The sequence below is a fragment of the Mesocricetus auratus genome, unplaced genomic scaffold (genome assembly GCF_017639785.1).
Source record: "Mesocricetus auratus isolate SY011 unplaced genomic scaffold, BCM_Maur_2.0 Super-Scaffold_100691, whole genome shotgun sequence".
NCBI classification, from domain to species: Eukaryota; Metazoa; Chordata; class Mammalia; order Rodentia; family Cricetidae; genus Mesocricetus; species Mesocricetus auratus.
Window position 1 is genome coordinate 22,918,796 of NW_024429267.1, and position 24,123 is coordinate 22,942,918.

The 24,123-nt window shown below is 43.4% G+C and overlaps 1 protein-coding gene across 9 annotated transcripts in view; it reads left to right on the forward strand.

Annotated features, from left to right (window-relative positions):
• The window catches only part of Bckdhb (branched chain keto acid dehydrogenase E1 subunit beta), a 178,280-nt gene that overhangs the window by 67,158 nt on the left and 86,999 nt on the right, over positions 1-24,123 (forward strand). For all 9 annotated transcript variants that reach the window (XR_005874734.1, XR_005874736.1, XR_005874735.1 and 6 more), the window contains 2 exons: positions 2,501-2,598; positions 4,714-4,824. Coding sequence is in view for 5 of the 9 variants with exons in the window: in XM_021229328.2 (XP_021084987.1) it covers positions 2,501-2,598; positions 4,714-4,824 (209 nt within the window). In the remaining 4 variants the exon portion in view is untranslated. The remainder of the gene's footprint in view (positions 1-2,500; positions 2,599-4,713; positions 4,825-24,123) is intronic.

Sequence of the window (24,123 nt, forward strand, 5' to 3'; positions counted from 1 at the left end):
ATACTCCAGTGCTTATAAGTTTTCTACTACTGTTTTGTGTCTTGCATTTGTTAGCTTAATAATCGTCTGCTTTGAAATTTACCTATAAAAGTTTTAGTAGTTTTTTTTACCATATTTTAATTTATTTAGATATATTCATCATTTAAAGACTACATGACTGTCTTAGGTACTGGTTGCTGATACCTGATTGGTTGGAAATAGCACAAATATACACATAAGGGAAGGCAATGCTCGGTAATTCATCAGTGGTATTAACATTATCCAGTTTAGCAGTTTGTTTTAAAACTTACTAATGTGGCTTGAAAACTGTATTGACTGGCAAAAATGGTCAAGATAAATTGCCAAGTAAATAAAGAATGTAGATGTAGAAGGTTTTTTTTTTGTAGTGTATGCAGGGTGATTCTGTTTGTGAAGGGCAAGGTATTTGCATGTTTGTGTGTGTGTACTTGCATACTGCTAATATCAGAAAAGATCCCAAGTCAAGAGTTCTGAGTTTCTGAACATATGATGTCAATTTGCATACTATAAGTAGAAAACATCTATTGAAGGATTTTTGAGTAGCACCTTGTTCTTTGAGATAGTTGGTAACCATCCATGATTAAGGTTGTGTGTCTAGTAGGCCATCTTTTTTTAAAAATAACTTACTTATTTTATGTGCATTGGTGTTTTGCCTGCAGGTACTATGGTCCATGTGAGGGATCCAGATCCCCTAGAATGGAGTTACAGACAGTTGTGAGCTACCATGTGGATGCTGGGAATTGAACTTGGGTCCTTTGGAAGATCAGCCAATGCTTGTAACCTCTAAGCCAGGTCTCCAACCTCTTAGTAGCCATTAGAACAGTGCCTTTTGCATAGCTGTGTTAGCCATCCTCCTTGTGTTGCTGCTGCACCGCTGTAACTGTATTGATATCACCGAGCCTGTAGGCAGAACTTCAGAATTATTCTGAGCACTTGTTTTTCCTTCATTTCTTCAGTTTCCAAATTAGAATCTGCAGATCAGCAGAGAGTTTTGAATGATATAGCTGCAAGGGAAGCTGGGGGGGTCAAGCTTGTGTAACTCAGGAGCCTGCCACCTAAGAAGGAGAATAGAATCAACTGTGGGAAGAGCATCCAGGAGAAAAAAAAAGGGCCCTGTGTATCAGAGACAGCTAGGATATTGTTAGCGTTGATGACTACTGGGCAATACTGTTTATAGACTGGGGAACAGAGGTAAGGTTATATTTAATTTTCTCCTGTTTGCTCTTTGAATGCAGAGCAGAAGTATACAGATGAGTTTAACATACCTAGTGGGGTGGGGTGAGAAAGAGCAGCAGTTTTCCCTAGCACTGCTGCTCTCACAGAAGAACCTCAGAGCTAAGCTGGGCAGATTTGTCAAATCCCTACTTAATTTCATTTGAAAATTCACCTGACAATTTCCTGTGCTTGATTACATAGGGAAATCATAGAATTGCTTCCCCTGGGATATCAGTGGATTAGTCTTTTCTCTTTGTTCTGGTGACACTGATTTGGCTAATCTTTGTGAGGTATAGGGTGTTGGTCGCTTATGGGTAATACTGTTCACTCATGCACAGTACAGACATGAAACAGAGCAAGTTTAATCCTACTATGTGCTTTCTCCCAATGTTTCAAATGCTCATACATTTCCTGCTTGAAAGAAAACTGGTCTGAGAACTTCAGGCTTTCAAATAGGGTTTTGGCAGATTTGTTAATAGCTTTTAAGCTTCTTGTAAAATTAACTTTTAAATTATTCTATATGTGCATGGCACAGTATGTGAGTGGAGGTGAAAGGACATTATCCAGGTGCTTTTCTTCCATATTTGTGTGGGTTATGGGAATTGAACTCAGGTCACGGCTTGTGCTGCAAGGTCTTTCACGTGCTATACCATTTCACTGGACCCACATTTATAAACACTTAAAAACAAGTTTTAAATTCATGCAAAAAGTACAAAAATACAGAGAATTCCATCCATCACAGTCCATTTTCCTTTTGCCATCATCTTACCATTGTATGCTAAATTCTTATACTTAGCCAATACTGCTGAGTTAAGTTGGAATAAAACATGCGTCAGTAAGATTTATTCAGTTTCAGCCAGGAGGTGGTGGCTCACACCTTTAATTCCATTACTCAGGGGGCAAAGCAGGTGGATCTCTCTGAGTTTGAGGCCAGCTTGGTCTACAAAGTGAGTTTCAGGATGACCAGGACTGTTACATAGAGAAAACCTGTCTTGAAAAAAAAAACACAAAAATAATAAAAAATTATTCAATTTCTATCATTCAGTTTCTAGCTTCAGTCTTTCATGTTTCAGGTTAGATGATATATTTCATACATTGCATGTGTTTATCTGTAGTGATGTCATGGAGCTATATAATAAAATTTACGTTTTAAATGAAGCTTTCAATAATGAGATACTGTCATGGGGAGTTTCTTATAGTCTTTAAGACACAGGTGTCATGTGAGTAACATTAATTAACTTTCATTTTTCTCTCATTATGTATTAAGTGGAACAGGTCCCAGTAGAACCCTACAAGATCCCCCTGTCTCAGGCTGAAGTCATCCAGGAGGGCAGTGATGTGACTCTGGTTGCCTGGGGCACTCAGGTGGGTACTGCTGAGGCCACACTGTGCTGGGACACTTTTGTCTGTAATTCTGGTGTGTTCTGTATGTCTGTCAGATGGAGTCTTTTTGTGCTGACAGTGCCCACCCTCGCCTCCACCCTTTATTACGATGGTAACTGACAGATGAGAGTGATTCAAGGTGGACAGCATTGATGGTTTCTCATGTGTGTATATTGTCAAATGATGACCCAATCAGGCTAAGTAATAGTTCCTTACTGCAGTGCGTGCATGCGTGCGTGCGTGCAGACTGAGACATAAGATCTACCCTGAGCAAATTTAAAGCAAACGATCCAACTTTTCTTTTAAAAGAAGGGTTTTATTTATTTTTATTTTTGATTAATTTTCTGTATTGACAGTTTCATACATGTATATAATGCTCTCTGATTACTCCCTAATCCTCTCTCATCTCTCTTTGATCCTTTTTGCTGCCTTCCCCCGCTTTATGCCCCTTAGTCTCATTCCTAGACTTAAGAGTCTTGGTTTTGTTTTGTGACCCATTTACTTAAGCACAGGGACATCCATGTGAGCTGTGGATTGGACCAGTCCATTGGAGCCTGGTGGGGTCACCAGTCTAAAGGCAGAGATTCCCCCTCCCCACAAATCTATCAGTAGAAGAGAGTCCCACCGTGAGATGTGGGGTCTGCTAACCTCTTCCTCCATTCATGACTGGCCTTTGATAGGCCCATTCTTGTGGAGACCAAGTGCAGCCGTCCACAGCTGTTCTAAGTTCATGGTTTCAATGGGTGTGTCTTGCCTAGAAGGTGGTGTTTTTTACAGCCCTTCTCTCCATCTTCCAGCTCTTTCTGCCCCCTCTCCCACATTGACCCTGAGCCTTAGAGAGGGCGGAGTACGTATCCTGTGCACCCTGAGCAGCTGTGGCTGTCTTCAAACAGAGTCTTAGTGTTGCTCAGGTCAGGCCCTAAAGTTGCTATGCAGCTGATGACGATATTGAACTATTGAACTTCTGGTCCTCCTGCTTGTACCTCCGGAGTACTGGGATTGCAAGCTCTTGGCCACCGTGCCCAGTTCATGAACAGCACAATCTTATTTGCTTAGTCACTGTGCTGCACATTCATTCCTCAGAATTTACTCAGTCAGTGACTGGAAGTTTCTAGTAATGCTTTTTGGGTGGCGGTGAAGTGCATGTCCAGTGATACTGAGATACTAACTGGGTGCGCACAGCTGTGTCCGTTCAGAAAACCTTTGCAGCTCATATGGCACATCCCTGTTACCTGCTGCACTGACATCTTTCTCATCCCATCTTTTGCTTCCTCTCATGAGTGCATTGCTTGCCATGTGGACCACCTCTCTTATGACCCAGTGCCAGAATTATGTATCTTTCTTTCCTAGTGATAGTTTTATCTGATTTGCCCCAGCAGTAACAGCAGGGCTTGGTGTCCCAATTCTCTACTTCCAAACCACTTACCTACCTACCTTCCTTCCTTCCTTCCTTCCTTCCTTCCTTCCTTCCTTCCTTCCTTCCTTCTTTCCTTCCTTCCCTCCCTCCCTCTCTCCCTCATTTCTGAGCTGATTGTCAGCCATCATGTATGATGCTGAGAATTGAACCCAGATGTTCTGCAAATGCTCTTAACCACTGAGCCTTCTCTCCAGTTCCTGTTCCAGTTATTGAACCCAGAACTTGCCTCTTACTTGGCGTGGTTATTGGCTACTTTGTCTATGAAACCTCTTTGCCCTTAGTTTTGGGATCTATCGACTTTTTTTTTTCCTTTTCAGCTTCTTTAGCTGTTTGTTTATCTTTAGAACTCTTGTTCTGCCATTTTAAAAAATAAATGTTGGTGGTCTGTGGGTGTTCTCTCTCTGTATGCTCCCTGGCCATCAGCCTCTTCCTTTATTTGCCTCCTGAGCTTTTCAAATGAGTATTTCTCCCCTTTTGCTAGCATTTCTTTCTGATAGTCTAGATATTTTTCCTTGCTTGTTTTTGTGACATGGGGATCAACATGCCTAAAACACATTTCTGAATTCTTCCAGCAGATCATTTTTCCAACTGCAGAGTATCATTATGAACAATCCTGACACCCAACAAGACTTTCAGGTCTGAACTGTTTTAATAATTCCCTGTGTATTTTCCCTCATCAGGTTCATGTCATCCGGGAGGTGGCTTCCATGGCACGAGAAAAGCTTGGGGTGTCTTGTGAAATCATTGATCTGCGGACGATTGTGCCTTGGGATGTGGATACAGTTTGCAAGGTATAAGCCTATAACTGATGTGCTGCCATATCACTTTTAAATATTTACAAAGGACCATCTTGGAATTGTGAGTTGCATGAGCATTTTCAACCAGTTTCAAACTTTTGAACGTGTGCTGTGAGTGGAATAGGTGCTTTGTAATGAGCTTGATGTTCAAACAACCAGATACAGTTAGACTGACTTTACCCTCCCATGGTTTTCTCTGTTTAAAATACCCAGTATTGTTTTCATAGGCGACTCAGGTTGAATCTGTGAGAAACGGAAAGGTGCAGAGAGGCAGGTGTCAGGACCATTGGAGTCACCTGTGCAGCTGACGTCTCCTTGGCTAGGTTCAGCAAGCTGGGCTTGATTTAGTAAGGTAAATAGTTTGGCTACATTTTCAAAGTCTTTTCTTTATAATCAATCACATTATTATTTAGGAAATAGTTCTAGTTATATTCCCTTGATCCTGTGGACCTCAGATTGAATGTTATATTGTGTGACTATGGCTACTCTGCATTATAGTTTCTGGCCTGATAATTTAGATTGGATTGCTGGTGCCCTTATTACTAGGTAAATTCATATAGTTGTCTTTGAAGAACAGAGCTGTGCTCACAGACTCTTGTTTATAACTGGTATCCTACGCATTGACTTCTGTGTGGCTTATGGTGTGTCAGTTCTCACGTGAGTGCCGAAGGAAGTTCAGATCTTCTATTTTGTGATAATCTCATCTAGTGAAGACTAATTAACAATTACCGGTATTTCTTTTTTTCTGTATTTGCTGCTATAGCAGATAAATCCTAAGACATAAAATATTTTACATTTACTAATTTTAAAATTTAAGTATAGTATTATTCGTTCTTTGAGAATTTCATGTAATACATTTTGATCTTACTCCCACAACTCTTCCCACATTCTCCTCCTCTCTGTATCCACCAACATTGTGTTTTTTTAATTGCCTTTTTTAGTTTTTGAGATTATAATTACAACCTTTCTCCTTTCCCCTTTTCCCTCCAAATAAACAAATAAAAGGAATACAAAGAGCAGAAGAAACAGTTGTGCCCACAGAAGAGTAATCCAATGGAAAAAATATATACAAGAAACATTATACAGACTGAGGAGGCTGCATTTTTATATTTAGGACTATATATGTACATACATACACATATTTGTATGGAACAATAATTAAAGAAACAAGAGACCATGAATTTGAAAGAGCAAGGAGGGTTATGTGGGAGGATTTTGAGGGGCATCTAGGTTGCTTCCAGGTTCTGGCCATTACAAACAATGCTGCTATGATCATAGTTGAACATATGTCCTTGCTGTATGAATGTGCATTCTTTGGTTATATGCCCAAGAATGGAATTGCTGGATCTTGAGGTAGACTGATTTCCATTTTCCTGAGAAACCGCCGTACTAATTTTCAAAGTGGCTGCGCAAGTTTGTACTCCCACCAGCAATGGAGGCTTGTTCCCCTTTGTCCAGATCCTCTCCAGCATAGACTATCATTGGTGTCTTTGATTTTAGCTGTTCTGGCCTGTGTAAGATGGTATCTCAGAGATGTTTTGATTTGATTTCCCTTATGGCAAGGATGTTGAGCACTTTCTTAAGTGTCTTTCAGCCATTTTAGATTCCTTTATTGAGAATTCTCTATTTAGTTTTGAACCCCACTTTTTAACTGGGTTGTTTGATATTTTGGTGACCAGCTTCATAAATTCTTTCTATCTTTTAGAAATAAGCGCTCTGTTAGATGTGGGGTTGGTGAAGATCTTTTCCCATTCTGTGGGTTGCCTTTTTGTCTTGCTGACTGTGTCCTTTGCCTTACAGAAGCTTCTCAGTATCAGGAGGTCCCATTTGTTAATTGTTGATCTGATTGTCTGCACTAGTGGAGTTATGTTCATGAAGCGATCGATCTCCTGTACCGATTTGTTCAAGGGTATGTTGGGGAAGTCCTGTGTATATGTCAATAAATTACTGCTGGCCAATAGGAATCTAGATAGGTGGGGCTAGGAGTCCAGGAGGATTCTGGGAAGGAGAAACACAGGAGAGTTCGAGATGTAACTCCATGGGGTAGGAGCCCGGAACTATTCTCTGGTAAGAGACATACTTAGATTAACAATTATGGGGTAATTACTTAAAGCAGAGCTAGCCAGTAAGAGACAAGCAAGGCCAACAGCTTCATAATTAATACAGCGTCTTGTGTGTTTTTTGGGGGACTACAATGTGGCAGAGCCCAGGAGGCTGGCGGGGAATAAACCAAAGTGGCTAGCAAAGGAAAAGCTTCTCCTTAAAAAGGGTACATCTCACTTTCTCTTCTAAGAGGTTCAGTGTGGCTGCATTTATGTTGAGGTCTTTAATCCATTTAGACTGAAGTTTTGTGCATGGCGATAGACATGGATCTATCTGCAGTCTTCTACATGCCAGCATCCGGTTCTGCCAGCACCATTTGTTGAATGAAGATGCTTTCTTTTTTCCATTGTGTAATTTTAGCTTCTTTGTCAAAGATCAGGTGTGTGGGTTAATATCTGGATCTTCAATTGGATTCCATTTGTCTACCTGTCTCCTTTTGTTCCAATATCAAACTGTTTTCAGGACTATAGCTCTATAATAGAGCTTGAAGTCAGGGAATGTGATGCCTCCAGAAGTTCCTCTATTGTAAAGGGTTGTTTTGGCTATCCTGGGTCTTTTGATTTTCTCTATAAAGTTGAGTATTGTTCTTTCAAGGTCTGTGAAGAATTGTGCTGGGACTTTGATGGGAATTGCATTGAATCTGTAGACTGCTTTTGGTAAGATTGCCATTTTTACTATGTTGACTCTACCCATCCAAGAGCATGGGAGATCTTTCCATTTTTTGGGTATCTTCTTAGTTTTTTTTTTTTTTTTTTTTTTTTTTAAGACTCAAAGTTCTTGCTATTCAGGTCTTTCACTTGTTTGGTTAATGTTACTCCAAGATATTTTATGTTGTTTGTGGCTATTGTAAAGGGTGATGTTTCTCTGATTTCTTTCTCAGCCCATTTATCATCTGTATATAGTAGGGCTACTGATTTTTTTGAGTTAATCTTGTATCCTGTCACTTTGCTGAAGGTGTTTATCAGCTGTAGGAGTTCCCTGGTAGAATTTTTTGGATCATTTGTGTAAACTATCATATCATCTGCATTAAACACATTCACTTATACAAATATGACACACATTTACTCACATACATAGATGGAATCATACATATATACATACATCCATACTCAGACACATTTTCTTACATTCACTGACGCATTCACATGAACACACACACATAGCACTCTTGTACAGACACACAATCACATGCACTCTCACACACCTTATAAGCAATAGGGGACACTAAGAAAGACAGAAGTGCTCTGCTCTCCCAGAGTCACTTTTCTATGCTGTGCCATGTGCTGCATACATCACTTTTAGTGGCATTTCCTGATTGAGCGCTCCAAAAGACACATACTGTGTTAACACATAATGTATAAAGTGGAGGAATCCAATTTTGTTTTCTGACCAAACACAGCTACTAAAAAAATGTGAGTACGTTCTGGTAACTATAGAATTCATTTGTAAAGATGAAGGGAAGAGTAAGTTGAATTAGGCCAAAAAACAAACAAATAAGAAAAACCGAAACAACCTCCCTTCAAAAAACCCTCAAAGATATTATTTTTTAGTATGTTTGGTTATAGGATTCTGCTCTTTCAAATCATCTCTAGGGACTGGGGTGATTGCCTCGGGGTAAGAACTCTTGTTGCTCTTACCACTTGGTAGCGCAAAACTCCCTCTAATTCCAATTGCAGGGGATTGGACCACGTCTTCTGGCCTCTGTGGGTACCAGGCACACATGTGGCACACATCCATACATGCAGAACACAAAGTAAAAATAAATAAGTCATCTCTCATTCCTAGGAGAAAAGGCTAAGTATCAAAAATTTCCCCTTTTGATATCATGAAAGGAAAACACACAAACACCCACAGCCATCAAGAATTGCCAAGCTGGCTTCCACTGTCAAATTGGAGGGTCATCAACCAGAAAGGCAGCGTGATGAAAGCAGGCCAGCACAAAACCCAGATAATGACACTACAAGCCAGAGGCCTTATTCAGTAGAGAACTCTGGTCTTGTCTTTCATCTTCCTGAGGTGAATGGGGCCTTATGGGCCGTGGCTCCACAATGTAGGATCACATACAGATGCAACCGTCACATTTAACAAAGGAAGGCAAAACCAAATTGCTACACATATCAATAATTTTCCCTTCTCCTCTGCCTGCTTCTCTTTGAAGTCATGATACCAATTTGGTATGTTATATTTGTGTTTTGCGCTTAAGGGTCTATAAATCCGTTTTTGAATGTAGAAGATGTAAATACAGCTAAATTAAATTCTGAAAGTAATTTACCTGATTTCATATCAGAACACAGAGCTCCCCTCATACCAGGACCAAACCTTGTATCTCCATGCAGAAGGACCACTCACACTAACAATACAAGTCCATGTGGGAAAGGCAATGTTGCAAATAAGAGACTAACTGTGGTTTAGCTAGATTCTGACCCTACGGTCAAAGAGACAGAACCCAGTGTCTAACTTGATTTGGCAAAGCATTCAAAAAGCTTCAATTATATTCATCCAATGGCAAATAACTCAGTCTGAGACAGGGTCCTTAGTTATGTCAACTATTAACACATGGGTTTAAGATATTGCTAAAATTACTTGTAACCAAGTCAAGTGTATGACTGACATGAGTTCACGAAACCCTTGCTAATTTCAAATCTACTCAGTCACAACACAACTTGTATGTTTTTATGGTTTTGCTTTTTAGAATTAATATTTATGTGGTCTGCACTGCGTTTTTGCCTATCTAATCTTGAGAACCCCATGATGGTGTTTGGTGACATAGGTCAGGACTGGTCTATGGTGTTTTCTCATAGAGCAGAAGCCCATGTTTTACTGTTGAGACCTTTTTCTACCAGGCTGTGCTTTGGCTGCCCTTTCTCCTCCCATTACCCAGTCCTCACTGCAGGTGTCACTGTCATCTCCTAGTCCTCACTGCAGGTGACACTGTCATCTTTAGTCCTCACTGCTGGTGTCACTGTCATCTAGTGCTCACTGCGGGTGTCACTGTCATCTCTAGTCCTCACTGCAGGTGTCACTGTCATCTAGTCCTCATTGTAGGTGTCACTGTCATCTCTAGTCCTCAGTGCAGGTGTCACTGTCATCTAGTCCTCACTGCAGGTGTCACTGTCATCTCTAGTCCTCACTGCAGGTGTCACTGTCATCTCCTAGTCCTCACTGCAGGTGTCACTGTCATCTCTAGTCCTCACTGTAGGTGTCACTGTCATCTCCTAGTCCTCACTGCAGGTGTCACTGTCATCTCCCAGTCCTCACTGCAGATGTGTCACTGTCATCTCCCAGTCCTCACTGCGGGTGTCACTGTCATCTCCCAGTCCTCACTGCAGATGTGTCACTGTCATCTCTAGTCCTCACTGCAGGTGTCACTGTCATCTCTAGTCCTCACTGCAGGTGTCACAGTCATCTCTAGTCCTCACTGCAGGTGTGTCACTGTCATCTAGTCCTCACTGCAGGTGTCACTGTCATCTCTAGTCCTCACTGCAGGTGTCACTGTCATCTCTAGTCCTCACTGCAGGTGTGTCATTGTCATCTCTAGTCCTCACTGCAGGTGTGTCATTGTCATCTCTAGTCCTCACTGCAGGTGTCACTGTCATCTCCCAGTCCTCACTGTAGGTGTCACTGTCATCTCCCAGTCCTCACTGTAGGTGTCACTGTCATCTCTAGTTCTCACTGCAGGTGTCACTGTCATCTCTAGTCCTCACTGCAGATGTCACTGTCACCTCCTAGTCCTCACTGCAGGTGTCACTGTCATCTCTAGTCCTCACTGTAGGTGTGTCACTGTCATCTCTAGTCCTCACTGCAGGTGTCACTGTCATCTCTAGTCCTCACTGCAGGTGTCACTGTCATCTAGTCCTCACTGCAGGTGTCACTGTCATCTCCTAGTCCTCACTGCAGGTGTGTCATTGTCATCTAGTCCTCACTGCAGGTGTCACTATCATCTCCTAGTCCTCACTGCAGGTGTGTCATTGTCATCTAATCCTCACTGCAGGTGTCACTGTCATTTCTAGTCCTCACTGCAGGTGTCACTGTCATCTCTAGTCCTCACTGCGGGTGTCACTGTCATCTCTAGTCCTCACTGCGGGTGTCACTGTCATCTCTAGTCCTCACTGCGGGTGTCACTGTCATCTCTAGTCCTCACTGCAGGTTTGTCACTGCCATCTCACTGCAGGTGTCACTGTCATCTAGTCCTCACTGCAAGTGTCACTGTCATCTCTAGTCCTCACTGCGGGTGTCACTGTCATCTCCCAGTCCTCACTGCAGATGTGTCACTGTCATCTCTAGTCCTCACTGCAGGTGTCACTGTCATCTCTAGTCCTCACTGCAGGTGTCACTGTCATCTAGTCCTCACTGCAGGTGTCACTGTCATCTCTAGTCCTCACTGTAGGTGTCACTGTCATCTCTAGTCCTCACTGCGGGTGTCACTGTCATCTCTAGTCCTCACTGCAGGTGTGTCACTGTCATCTCTAGTCCTCACTGCAGGTGTCACTGTCATCTCTAGTCCTCACTGTAGGTGTCACTGTCATCTAGTCCTCACTGCAGGTGTCACTGTCATCTCCTAGTCCTCACTGCAGGTGTGTCACTGTCATCTCTAGTCCTCACTGCGGGTGTCACTGTCATCTCCTATTCCTCACTGCAGGTGTGTCATTGTCATCTAATCCTCACTGCAGGTGTCACTGTCATCTCTAGTCCTCACTGCAGGTGTCACTGTCATCTCTAGTCCTCACTGCGGGTGTCACTGTCATCTCTAGTCCTCACTGCAGGTGTGTCATTGTCATCTAATCCTCACTGCAGGTGTCACTGTCATTTCTAGTCCTCACTGCAGGTGTCACTGTCATCTAGTCCTCACTGCAGGTTTGTCACTGCCATCTCACTGCAGGTGTCACTGTCATCTAGTCCTCACTGCAGGTGTCACTGTCATCTCTAGTTCTCACTGCAGGTGTCACTGTCATCTCCCAGTCCTCACTGCAGATGTGTCACTGTCATCTCCCAGTCCTCACTGCAGGTGTCACTGTCATCTCTAGTCCTCACTGCAGGTGTCACTGTCATTTAGTCCTCACTGCAGGTGTCACAGTCATCTCTAGTCCTCACTGCAGGTGTGTCACTGTCATCTAGTCCTCACTGCAGGTGTGTCACTGTCATCTCTAGTCCTCACTGCAGGTGTCACTGTCATCTCTAGTCCTCACTGCAGGTGTCACTGTCATCTCCAAGTCCTCACTGCAGGTGTCACTGTCATCTCCCAGTCCTCACTGCGGGTGTCACTGTCATCTCTAGTCCTCACTACGGGTGTCACTGTCATCTCTAGTCCTCACTGTGGGTGTCACTGTCATCTCTAGTCTTCACTGCAGGTGTCACTGTCATCTCCAAGTCCTCACTGCAGGTGTGTCATTGTCATCTCTAGTCCTCACTGCAGGTGTCACTGTCATCTCTAGTTCTCACTGCAGGTGTCACTGTCATCTCCAAGTCCTCACTGTAGGTGTCACTGTCATCTCCCAGTCCTCACTGTAGGTGTCACTGTCATCTCTAGTTCTCACTGCAGGTGTCACTGTCATCTCTAGTCCTCACTGCAGGTGTCACTGTCATCTCCTAGTCCTCACTGCAGGTGTCACTGTCATCTCTAGTCCTCACTGTAGGTGTCACTGTCATCTCTAGTCCTCACTGCAGGTGTCACTGTCATCTCTAGTCCTCACTGCAGGTGTCACTGTCATCTCTAGATCTCACTGCAGGTGTCATTGTCATCTAGTCATCACTGCAGGTGTCACTGTCATCTAGTCCTCACTGCAGGTGTCACTGTCATCTCTAGTCCTCACTGTAGGTGTCAGTGTCATCTCTAGTCCTCACTGTAGGTGTCACTGTCATCTCTAGTCCTCACTGTAGGTGTCACTGTCATCTCTAGTCCTCACTGCGGGTGTCACTGTCATCTCTAGTCCTCACTACGGGTGTCACTGTCATCTCTAGTCCTCACTGCGGGTGTCACTGTCATCTCTAGTCCTCACTGTAGGTGTCACTGTCATCTCTAGTCCTCACTATAGGTGTCACTGTCATCTCTAGTTCTCACTGCAAGTGTCACTGTCATCTCTAGTCCTCACTGCGGGTGTCACTGTCATCTCTAGTCCTCACTGCGGGTGTCACTGTCATCTCTAGTCCTCACTGCGGGTGTCACTGTCATCTCTAGTCCTCACTGTGGGTGTCAATGTCATCTCTAGTCTTCACTGCAGGTGTCACTGTCATCTCCAAGTCCTCACTGCAGGTGTGTCATTGTCATCTCTAGTCCTCACTGCAGGTGTCACTGTCATCTCTAGTTCTCACTGCAGGTGTCACTGTCATCTCCCAGTCCTCACTGTAGGTGTCACTGTCATCTCCCAGTCCTCACTGTAGGTGTCACTGTCATCTCTAGTTCTCACTGCAGGTGTCACTGTCATCTCTAGTCCTCACTGCAGATGTCACTGTCATCTCCTAGTCCTCACTGCAGGTGTCACTGTCATCTCTAGTCCTCACTGTAGGTGTCACTGTCATCTCTAGTCCTCACTGCAGGTGTCACTGTCATCTCTAGTCCTCACTGCAGGTGTCACTGTCATCTCTAGATCTCACTGCAGGTGTCATTGTCATCTAGTCATCACTGCAGGTGTCACTGTCATCTAGTCCTCACTGCAGGTGTCACTGTCATCTCTAGTCCTCACTGCAGGTGTCACTGTCATCTCTAGTCCTCACTGTAGGTGTCACTGTCATCTCTAGTCCTCACTGTAGGTGTCACTGTCATCTCTAGTCCTCACTGCGGGTGTCACTGTCATCTCTAGTCCTCACTGCGGGTGTCACTGTCATCTCTAGTCCTCACTGCGGGTGTCACTGTCATCTCTAGTCCTCACTGTGGGTGTCACTGTCATCTCTAGTCTTCACTGCGGGTGTCACTGTCATCTCTAGTCCTCACTGCAGGTGTGTCACTGTCATCTCTAGTCCTCACTGCAGGTGTCACTGTCATCTCTAGTCCTCACTGCAGGTGTCACTGTCATCTAGTCCTCACTGCAGGTGTCACTGTCATCTCTAGTCCTCACTGTAGGTGTCACTGTCATCTCTAGTCCTCACTGCAGGTGTCACTGTCATCTAGTCCTCACTGCAGGTGTCACTGTCATCTCTAGTCCTCACTGCAGGTGTGTCACTGTCATCTCTAGTCCTCACTGCAGGTGTCACTGTCATCTCTAGTCCTCACTGCAGGTGTCACTGTCATCTAGTCCTCACTGCAGGTGTCACTGTCATCTCCTAGTCCTCACTGCAGGTGTGTCATTGTCATCTAGTCCTCACTGCAGGTGTCACTATCATCTCCTATTCCTCACTGCAGGTGTGTCATTGTCATCTAATCCTCACTGCAGGTGTCACTGTCATCTCTAGTCCTCACTGCAGGTGTCACTGTCATCTCTAGTCCTCACTGCGGGTGTCACTGTCATCTCTAGTCCTCACTGCAGGTGTGTCATTGTCATCTAATCCTCACTGCAGGTGTCACTGTCATTTCTAGTCCTCACTGCAGGTGTCACTGTCATCTAGTCCTCACTGCAGGTTTGTCACTGCCATCTCACTGCAGGTGTCACTGTCATCTAGTCCTCACTGCAGGTGTCACTGTCATCTCCTAGTCCTCACTGCAGGTGTGTCATTGTCATCTAGTCCTCACTGCAGGTGTCACTGTCATCTCTAGTCCTCACTGCAGGTGTGTCATTGTCATCTAATCCTCACTGCAGGTGTCACTGTCATTTCTAGTCCTCACTGCAGGTGTCACTGTCATCTAGTCCTCACTGCAGATGTGCCACTGTCATCTAGTCCTCACTGCAGATGTGCCACTGTCATCTAGTCCTCACTGCAGATGTGTTACTGTCATCTAGTTCTCACTGCAGGTGTCACTGCCAACCAGTCCTCACTGCAGGTGTCACTGTCATCTAGTCCTCACTGCAAGTGTGTCACTGTCATGGGATTCTTAGGAGGATCCAAGTGTTTGGTTCCCTTTAGTTGGCCTACCTTACCATGCCAAGCTTATTGTTGCCTGGATGTTTAGGGGCATGTGGTTGTTTCCTGGTTACATATCAGGGGCACCTATAGCTAGGTGTGTTTTGGAGCTAGGTGATCATATGAGTCTAGCAAAGCCTCAGAGTTTAAGAGTATGAATGTAAAGTAACTTTGTTGTGACATCATTGATTTTACATTGTTCCTTCCTTCCTTTCTCTGCAGTCATTTCCTTTCTTTATGTAAAAATACTCTACTGTGTTTATAATGGGACACCATATAAAGATGAGATGGGTAATAGTTGGCTGGGTAGGTTACGGAGGGAGAGTTCTGGAACAGAGAGGTCTCAGTAAGTAAAAAGGAGGCTACAGGACTGCAGCCTGGATAGCTGGCTATGGGTAGTTCTGCACACATCGAAAAGGACAAGATTGCATAGCCTTTGTTAGTATTCAGACATCTGTAGTGACTTGGCTTTGGGGTTCTAACAGGACACGCCTTCAGCTGCAGCCACTAAGAGCACCACCTGTGCACATTCACTATGTTCCTTTTGAAAAGGGCCCTGTCTACCTCCCATCTTTTTCTTTCTCTCCCTCTTCCCCCTCTCTGCCTCTCTTTCCTCTCCTGCTGCTCCTGTCCCCAGAGTCCAGTTTCTGCCTGCCCTCCTTGCTTTTACAATCCCTTTCTTCTAATAAAAATCTCTGTCACATGCTCTCTTTCTCTGTCACAATGCTTTTTAAAAATTACAACAACCTTACTGTTTGTACCTGGGCTGACCAGTGCATTTTAGTTGAGGAAAACATCCCTAGTGAAGACTTATCAGCTAGGTTAACCTTAACTCTGTAGCCTTTAAAATTTTTTTTCATGTGATTGCTTTAGATTACCATTGATGCCATTTTAAAGAGTAAGGTTTCCACCATGAGCAGAATAGGAGTTGGTATTGGTGCTTTGTACTGCATGCATACTACTGTATTCTGGGAAACTGAGGGCTTTCCTCCCAAGAGTCCCTGGTGGACCAGCACTGCTCATTGCTTTATAAGCACCTAAAAAAAAAGTGGGCCTTTTGGACTTAATTGAGTAATTCAGTGCCTGAACACTACACATTTTGCTTGAGGGAATAGAAGAGAGTGGGCAGAGAGAAAGTAAGAGATAGAGGGGGGTATAGAGAGAGAAAAGAAGGGGGGATGAAGACAGTGAGAATTAGCATGTTTGCAGATTTTGTATTGGGGGGGGAGTGGTTAGTAACTGACCAGAGAGCCACTAGAGGCCTCTCGTAGGCAGGGTTTTGGGGTTAGTATCACTAGGTTTCCATAGTGGGGTCTGACTTTGTCATTGCACATTACATGTATTTTATGTTACAGTTCTGAGTAAACGCTCTGTCAGTAGTTTTATTCTAGGGTATGTGTTATGCTGCAATTTAGGTATTTTATTAATTTGCATATTAGTGGATGGATGTTCAATTAGATTGAAGTCAACTAGTTAGGAATCTCATCCCTAGAGTAAAAGTTGCAGTCAAAGGGTTACTGAAATGTGTGTTCAGCAGCACAAAGGTATTCAGGCTTAAAGTTATTATTGATTTAAAGTGCTCTGTTTATTAACTGAGTGTTTTATTCTTCTGATTGCCAACCTCAAGGAAAGTCATTTTAGACTGTTAAATTGCTTCTTTTCTTTTTTTTTTTTCTTATAGGAAGGCCACTATGGAAGTGAATATCAAAAACTTATATAACAAATGACTTGAAAGTCGTTTAGACTTATCTATATGAAATAGAATTTGATGCTTTTCTTTAGGTGTAGGGAGATGGTCTCATGTTTGTTTGGAGTTGATTGTGCTGTAGTTTGGCTTACAGAAAGGTAGATCAGGGCTGCCTCTCCGGTCTGACAGAGAAGTTTGCTGTTCAGGTCCAGACCGTGAAAGTGATGGTCAGTTGGGACTTGGTCTTGTTGGGTTCTCCTTCCTGTACATGTTTGCTTGTGTTTTTTTTTTTTTTAAGATTTATTTATTATGTGTGCAACATCCTGCCTCCATATATGCCTGCACACCAGAAGAGGGCACCAGATATCATCACAGATGGTTGTGAGCCACCATGTGGTTGCTGGGAATTGAACTCAGGACCTCTGGAAGAGCAGTCAGTGTTCTTAACCGCTGAGCCGTCTCTCCGGCCCCTGTTAGCTTGTTTTTGTCATGGTTATGTCCAGTTGGTTGAGCTACTGATGGGAGCAGGGTTCATGCTTTTATATGCTGTCTTGCAGTCTGACTGCTTCACTCAGTTCCCTATCTGTGGCCCTGTGACCAGGTGCTCTTAGGTCCCTTGAGGCAGGACTGATGTGGAATTCCTTCTGTATGCTGTCAACATGCATTGCTTTCATTGTTTGATGAATAAAGATGTTTCAGCCAGTGGCCAGGAAAAATATAGCTAGGTGGAAAATTCAAGCAAAGATGCAGAGAGAAGGAAGGTGAAGTCAATGAAATGTCATGTAGCGGCTAGGGAAGCAAGATGTGAGGTGACAAGTCACGAGCCTCATGGCAAAATATAGAATATTAAAAAATGGGTTAATTTGTAGGTAGAGCTAGCCAGTAAGAAGCCTGAGCCATTGGCTAAACAATTATAATTTAATGCTAGCCTCTGAGTGATTATTTCATAAGTGGATGCAGGGACCCAGTGGGTGGGAGAGATACCAGTCCAGTGGTAACAGATGGATAGAGAAAACCATCCAACTACACAGGACCTTATTTGCATGTTGCTAGGTTCCATTTGCCATAATAAGTGTCTAAAATTATTTTATCTGTTTATTTAGTGTGTGCATATGCACGAGAGTGTATTTGTGTGAATACATGCATGGACACATGGAATTATCAGAGGACAATTTGTGGTGGGTACCAGGAGTTGAACTCATGTCATCAGGCTTGACTGCAGGCGACTTTATACTGAGCTGTCTTGCTCATGCCCCTCATGATGAGTATATATACTCCTTATGTATTTACTAATGATATTACGGATACTCACAACAACTGGCATTTGATTTTTCAGTGATAGAAAGTGTAGAATCTGATACTTTGTGTAGGGAATAAAAGCCTTGAGAATGTCACTCCTGCCATGGCCAATTTTTGGTTTGACTTTTGGTCTAGGTTTATAGGTGTTTAGGACAATTCTAGGCTTCAATGTAGTTTTGTGTAATACATTCCACATTATAGGTTGTAGCAGCATAATTCCTGGTGAGAGGTAAATGGAAATGGGCAAAAGTACATCAAATGCAAATCCACTTTATCATCTTCCACAGTGTTGAATAGACACCAGTGCCCATTTTATAGGTGAGAAAGTTGGGTTTGCAGGAGATGAGATGGATGTGGCATGGGCTGGCTGGCATCTCAGGAAGGGCGGCCGCTTCTCTGACAGCTGGACTTTACTCCAGCTCTTCACTTTTTTTCACACCAAATACTGCTTCCCGAAGAAAGATGGGGCAAATGTTGTACATAGCTTAGATATGTGATGAAAGAACTGATTTGTGATGATTTGTGTGCACCTGGAAAGTGTAGACGAGACTGCCAATGGAAACAGAGTTGGTTCTCTCTTTGTAGCTTTGTGCAAGTTCTGGGGATTGAACTCAGGTAGCCAGGTTTGCATAGCAAGTGCCTTTGAGCCATCTTGCGGGCCTAAGATATCTGTGTGTTGACCTGTGTCCTTCTCTTCGATGGCAGTTTAGCTCACTGTCTTCCGCTAGCCCCGCACTTAAGCGCACTAAAGTAGCACTTAAGTTGTCACTGGGAAGATTTTCTCACCTTTTTTTATTACAAGAAGACCCTGGTTTTTCAGTGTGTAACTGTGATGACTCAGCATGGATAGTTATGAAACTGTGTTCTAAAAGTTTTGCTTAATTATTCCTCAAATTTCTTCTGCCACCAGGCCACCCTTGCCAGTCGTGGATAACCAGTCCTTCCATACTCTGCTTTCATAGCTGCTTCTTTCTGAAATTTGGCTTTTCTCTCGGCTTATTCTTCTTTCATTGCTTTTCAACATTTTATGTATTTTGGATGATGTCGTGTGTCCCGGTTGTATCTATCTATCTATCTATCTATCTATCTATCTATCTATCTATCTATCTATCTATCTATCTATCTACCTACCTACCTACCTACCTACCTACCTACCTACCTACCTACCTATCTATCTATCTATCTATCTATCTATCTATCTATCTATCTATCTATCTATCTATCTACCTACCTATCTTGTCAGTTTCACACGAGCTAGAGTTATCTGGAAAGAGGAACCCTAGGTGAGAAAGAGCCTCCATCAGACTAGCTTGTAGGCCAGCCTGAGTGTCATTTTCTTGATTAATGACTGGTGTGGAAGAGCCCAGCCCACGGTGGGAGGTGCTACCCCTCCACAGGAGGTCCTGAATAGCTTAGGAAAGAAGGCTGAGCTACCATGAGGCCCAAGTCAGTAAGAGTGGCCTCTCCTTCAGTTTCCGCCATGAGTGCCCTCAGTCATGGCCTGTTATGGAAGTGTGAGTGGGAATAAACCTTTTCCTCCCCAAGTTGTTTTTGGTCATGGTGTTTATCACAGCATTGGAAGCCCTGCCTAGGACATCATGGTCTGATCTTTATTGCTGTATTTCCTCTGTTGCTGCTGCCTTTTCCTCTTTTCAAAGTGACCATGGAAGTAAATAAGAGTCAGTGTTATACATGGGAAATAAATACATTGTACAGTGGAGCTTGTCTTGCAAAGCCCTGTTTTTCCCTCCCTGTCCTGGCTCTCAACATGCAGCTCCCTTTAGTTACTTCTCTGTTTTGTTCTTCTGACAGCTGGTACTATGCTGGGCAAATCTTTCTGGTGTAATACAAATGAAGGATTCCTGCAAAGCCCTGAACATTCCCACCAATGTTCAGTAGAAATAACAGGGTTTATGTGTGGGGGAACAAAACAACAAACAAACAAACAAACAAACAAACAAGGCTGGACAGGCCAGGATGTGGCCCACTGTGTTATGTAGCAAAGGGTAAAACGCATTTGAGTTGGCGGCGCCGTGTAATAAACACTTCTAGAACAGCACTGAGTGTTTGAAAATGGGCCCACTGGAGCCAAGCAGCAGAGTGGACGGCACAGTTGCTTCAGGGCCCCAGTAAGCACTCTGGCTGTGCTTTGCTCTCTTACTTCGCTTCATAGTGGCATAAAACATTGCTGTGCTGGGGCAAACGGCATGGTGCCAACATGGGATTTGTTAGTTGCTGCCCTGTCCGCTTCTGAAAAGTGCCTTTCAGATGAGTGCTAGGAAAATGGACCCCTCTTGCTGAGTCCTTTCATTCCTGTGGCTCATGCTGGATAAGGTTTCATGGCCTGAGTCTGCGTTTTGTTTTTATCTTAACTGTGATGGAGATCGGCAAATGTAGTGGCATCTTGTTCCATCAATAGACTTGAGGGAATGGGCTTAGGGTGTGGCTTCGGTGTGAGGACGTGACCCCTTATAAGGACAAAGGGGCTCACTTGGACGCTCTCATGGGTTGTAGTCTCAGCATCCTGGATTGCAGACCCTGCGCCTGTGGAAGTGCTCCCCAAATAAATATCTGTCATTCTTTATTCAGGGTGCACTCGCACAGTGATGCTAAATTTCCTTTTTACCTTTGGAAAGCGTGTGGTAACCAGGGAGCTAGTAAAATTCAGAGAATATGTTAAAAGGTTTCACAAGGGTAAGAGAGATCCACACTGCGCATGAACCTGCACTCAGAGACACACACAGGCATGTGTGTATAGCTTTCAATGTCTGTGTCATCTTTTGATTGAGCAGTTTTAAACATTTATTCATTGCTGTACCTACATAGTTGCCTGTGTTGTTGCTGCTGCTGCTGCTGTGAACCCATGTCTGATAGAAACAACTCATTTTGGATCAGGGTTTGAAGGGTTGTAGCCACCATGGTGAGGAAAGTGTGGCAAGGGGTTGCTTCTTGGCAGTGAAAGACCAAGGCTGCTTGCTCACATCTCAGTGGATCAGAGGGCAGAGGAAGGGTTGCAGGGATTCAGCTTGCTTCCTCTTCCCCTTATTATTCAGTCTGGACCATGGCTATAGGAAGGTGCCTCTGATATTCTCAGTAGGTGTTCCCTGTTCGCACAGTCCTCTCAAGAAAAACCCTTACGATGCACAGGAAGTTCCTCTGTGATGCCTGACATATTTCTCAATCCTGCCAAGCTGAAGTGGACCACAGTGCCAATGTAACATGCTGCTGTCCCTGCTGATGTCACCACTCTTTCCTTAGTATATTCTTCTGCTAATTAAAACCTTTTGGTTTTAAATTATTTGTTTCAGATGCTGTATCTGTGTCACGAAATTTCAGTAGTCCCTCTTTCCCCTTTGCTGTTTGGACAGAGTCTTACTCTGAGGCCAGGACTAGCCTGGACCTCAGGGCAATCCTGATTGCGGGTGTGAGCCACCATGCCTGATCCTCAGCATCTCTTGATCTCTTACTACATCAGAGGACGGTGGCAATGCCCTGTTCTCAGGCCACCTCTTGGTTGCCACATCCCCCCTCCCATTTTCTGCCTGCTGTTCATTTTTGGCTATGGTGTCTCTTCAAGGTCTCTCTGCTTACCTTTCCCAGAATTCTCATCTCCTAGTCCCACCTATCTTCCTGCCTCTATTGGCCAAACAGTGTTTTACTCATCTACCTAAAAGAGAAACATATGCACAGAAGGACATCCCCCATCATATTATGTTGGATCTTCTTAGGATGTTCTGATTATACAATTTAAATTTTTGTTTTTTGTTGTTGTAGTCATTGGTTATTCTGGGCAGCTGACTGGCGTGTTTTCCCTGGCTATGCACTCTCTTCCTACTGCTCTTCCTCCCCTGCAGGGGTGGGGGTGGGGGGGGGTTGGTATGGGGAGTGGGGTGGGTGCTCTTGGTTTGCTTATGCTTTGGGGTAATGGGTGAGAAATTCTTCTTTACTCAGGAGGGTTGATGTTCAAACGGGGTGGCCTTCATTCTTGCAGAATAACTCCATCTTTGTCAACAATTTGAATAACTATATCAGAGACTAGTTTCTTTGGACTGTCTCTGGAGTAACGAAGAGTGGGGCAATCCAGCTGCTCTCTTTAATTCTGCTGTTCATTCTCAATTAAACATTTGTTTTGGTAGGGGAGCAGGTTCTTAAAATGTGGTCTAGCTGCTTTTGAGCTGTCCTCCAATCTTAGGTTCCCAAGTTTTAGGATTCAGCACTGTGCCACCACACTTGGTTTTAATCATTTTAAAAATAAAACTTCAACTGATCCATAAAACATAAAACTTGTAGGCAATATTCTCTGTTTTCACACCCACCTTCTACATCTGCTGATGAGCTTGCCCCTAGAGACATTAGCTTCCTCTCCCCGCTTTTCTTTGTCTCAGGAACTGAGTTTCCTCTGCTCTTGTTTGCGTTTTCATTATTGCTTTAGTCTCTTGTGTCCACTGATCACTCCTCCTCCCAAGTGTTACTAATATTTTCACCAGCAGGGTTCCACCTGCCCTTTGCAGTCATTTCCTGTCAAAGGCATGCACTCTGTCACCTTGAACTAGAGGGGTCTCTGGGATGTTTTCTCATTTTGTGATTTGTGTATTTTGGTCTATGTAGTCTTTTCTTGCCAGCATCTTATTCAGCCCAGTATTTGTGTGTGTGTGTGTGTGTGTGTGTGTGTGTGTGTGTGTGTGTGTGTGATTTTTTCCCCCCAGATATTCTAGCTTGCTATTATATTCTACAAGTAAGTCAGATTTTGTAGCTTTTAATGTGTGATTTTATGCTGTCTTACATATCTGGAACTGGAAAGCCCAAGCTCGAAGTGATTGAACTCTTAGAGGAAATGGAAAACACTAACTTTCTACATAAGTTCCTAGCTTATCAGAGAAAAAATAGAGATTCCCTCTACAGTTATTGTTTTAAAGCAAAGAATTTAGTACTTACAGGAAAAACACTCTATTGTGTTCTTTTATCAGTAGCTACAACTTGGAGTCACTGATAGGTAACAAGGGGAAGTGCTTCCCTCATAGGAACTTCTAAAGTTTAGGTAGCAGTGGTCGTAGATCAACAGTGGGCAGTGAGCTTAGAATTGAGTCATTCATAACCCTGTACCAGATAGCAATGTCGCACATGATGCTGCTGTCCTAGGACTTCCACTCCAAAGCCCTTGAAGACCCAGGGAGACCATCACTGATGCAGAGAGAGCTGGCCAGCCTGGGATAGTGTATGACATTATCCTACCTACCTGGGTGACACAGGCTGTCACTGCAGCAGAAAGTCTTGTGTTTTAAAAGGCTCCTTAAGGATTGCATTGCAGGTATTTAAAAATAGTTTATTTTTTCTTAAAAATAAATAGCATTTATTTATTTCTAGTTTGCGTTTGCTTTCTTCCTCAATTTCCTTGCTTCCCCATTGCCATGTAATTCTTCCTCATCCCTTCCACTTCATATCTCTCGTGTTCTGCTATCCTCCCTCTTAGAGCCTCATTTCTGCCTCTCAGCACCCTTCTTGCCTTCTAAGGAAGTGTCTTAATGGGAAAACTCCAGACTATAGCATTTGGTACTTGATAGAAGTTGTAGGCAAGTGATTTTTTTTCCCTCAGCATAAAGACATTCTACCAGTTTTATCCATAAGGGACTTTAAATCATTTGGAATAAAAAAAAACCCCAAAAAACAAAAATGAAATAAAATGAATTGCCTTTTGTAGTTTTGTGACCTCTGTATTAACAGGCAAAACTTGCTGGGAAAGTCTTCAAAGATTAGGAATAGTGACCTGGTAAGTTTTCCCTCTATCTAAAACTGAGTGAAATAAGAGGGAACCATTCACTAGCTTTTTGAAATGGAAGTGTTGTATTTTAATATTATGTTGGAAAAATCAAAGGGTACTGATAATATGTGAAAATATGTCAAGCTCTCTATTTACTTACTTTTGTTTTACAGTTTCTCTTCTCTGTCTCTCTCTATATCTTTGTCTCTGTCTCTGTCTCTCTGTGTCTCTGTCTCTGTCTCTGTCTCTGTCTCTGTCTCTGTCTCTGTCTCTCTCTCTCTCTCTCTCTCTCTCTCTCTCTCTCTCTCTCTCTCTCCTCCCCCCCTCTCTCCCCTCATGCCGGTTACATGTTGTGGTCAAATGAAAGATTGCAGATAATGGAGTTCCTCTTTTACCTCTTGTTTTATGTAGGTGTTCTCTCTTTTTGTAGTTACATGCATTGCGTCCTTAGCCC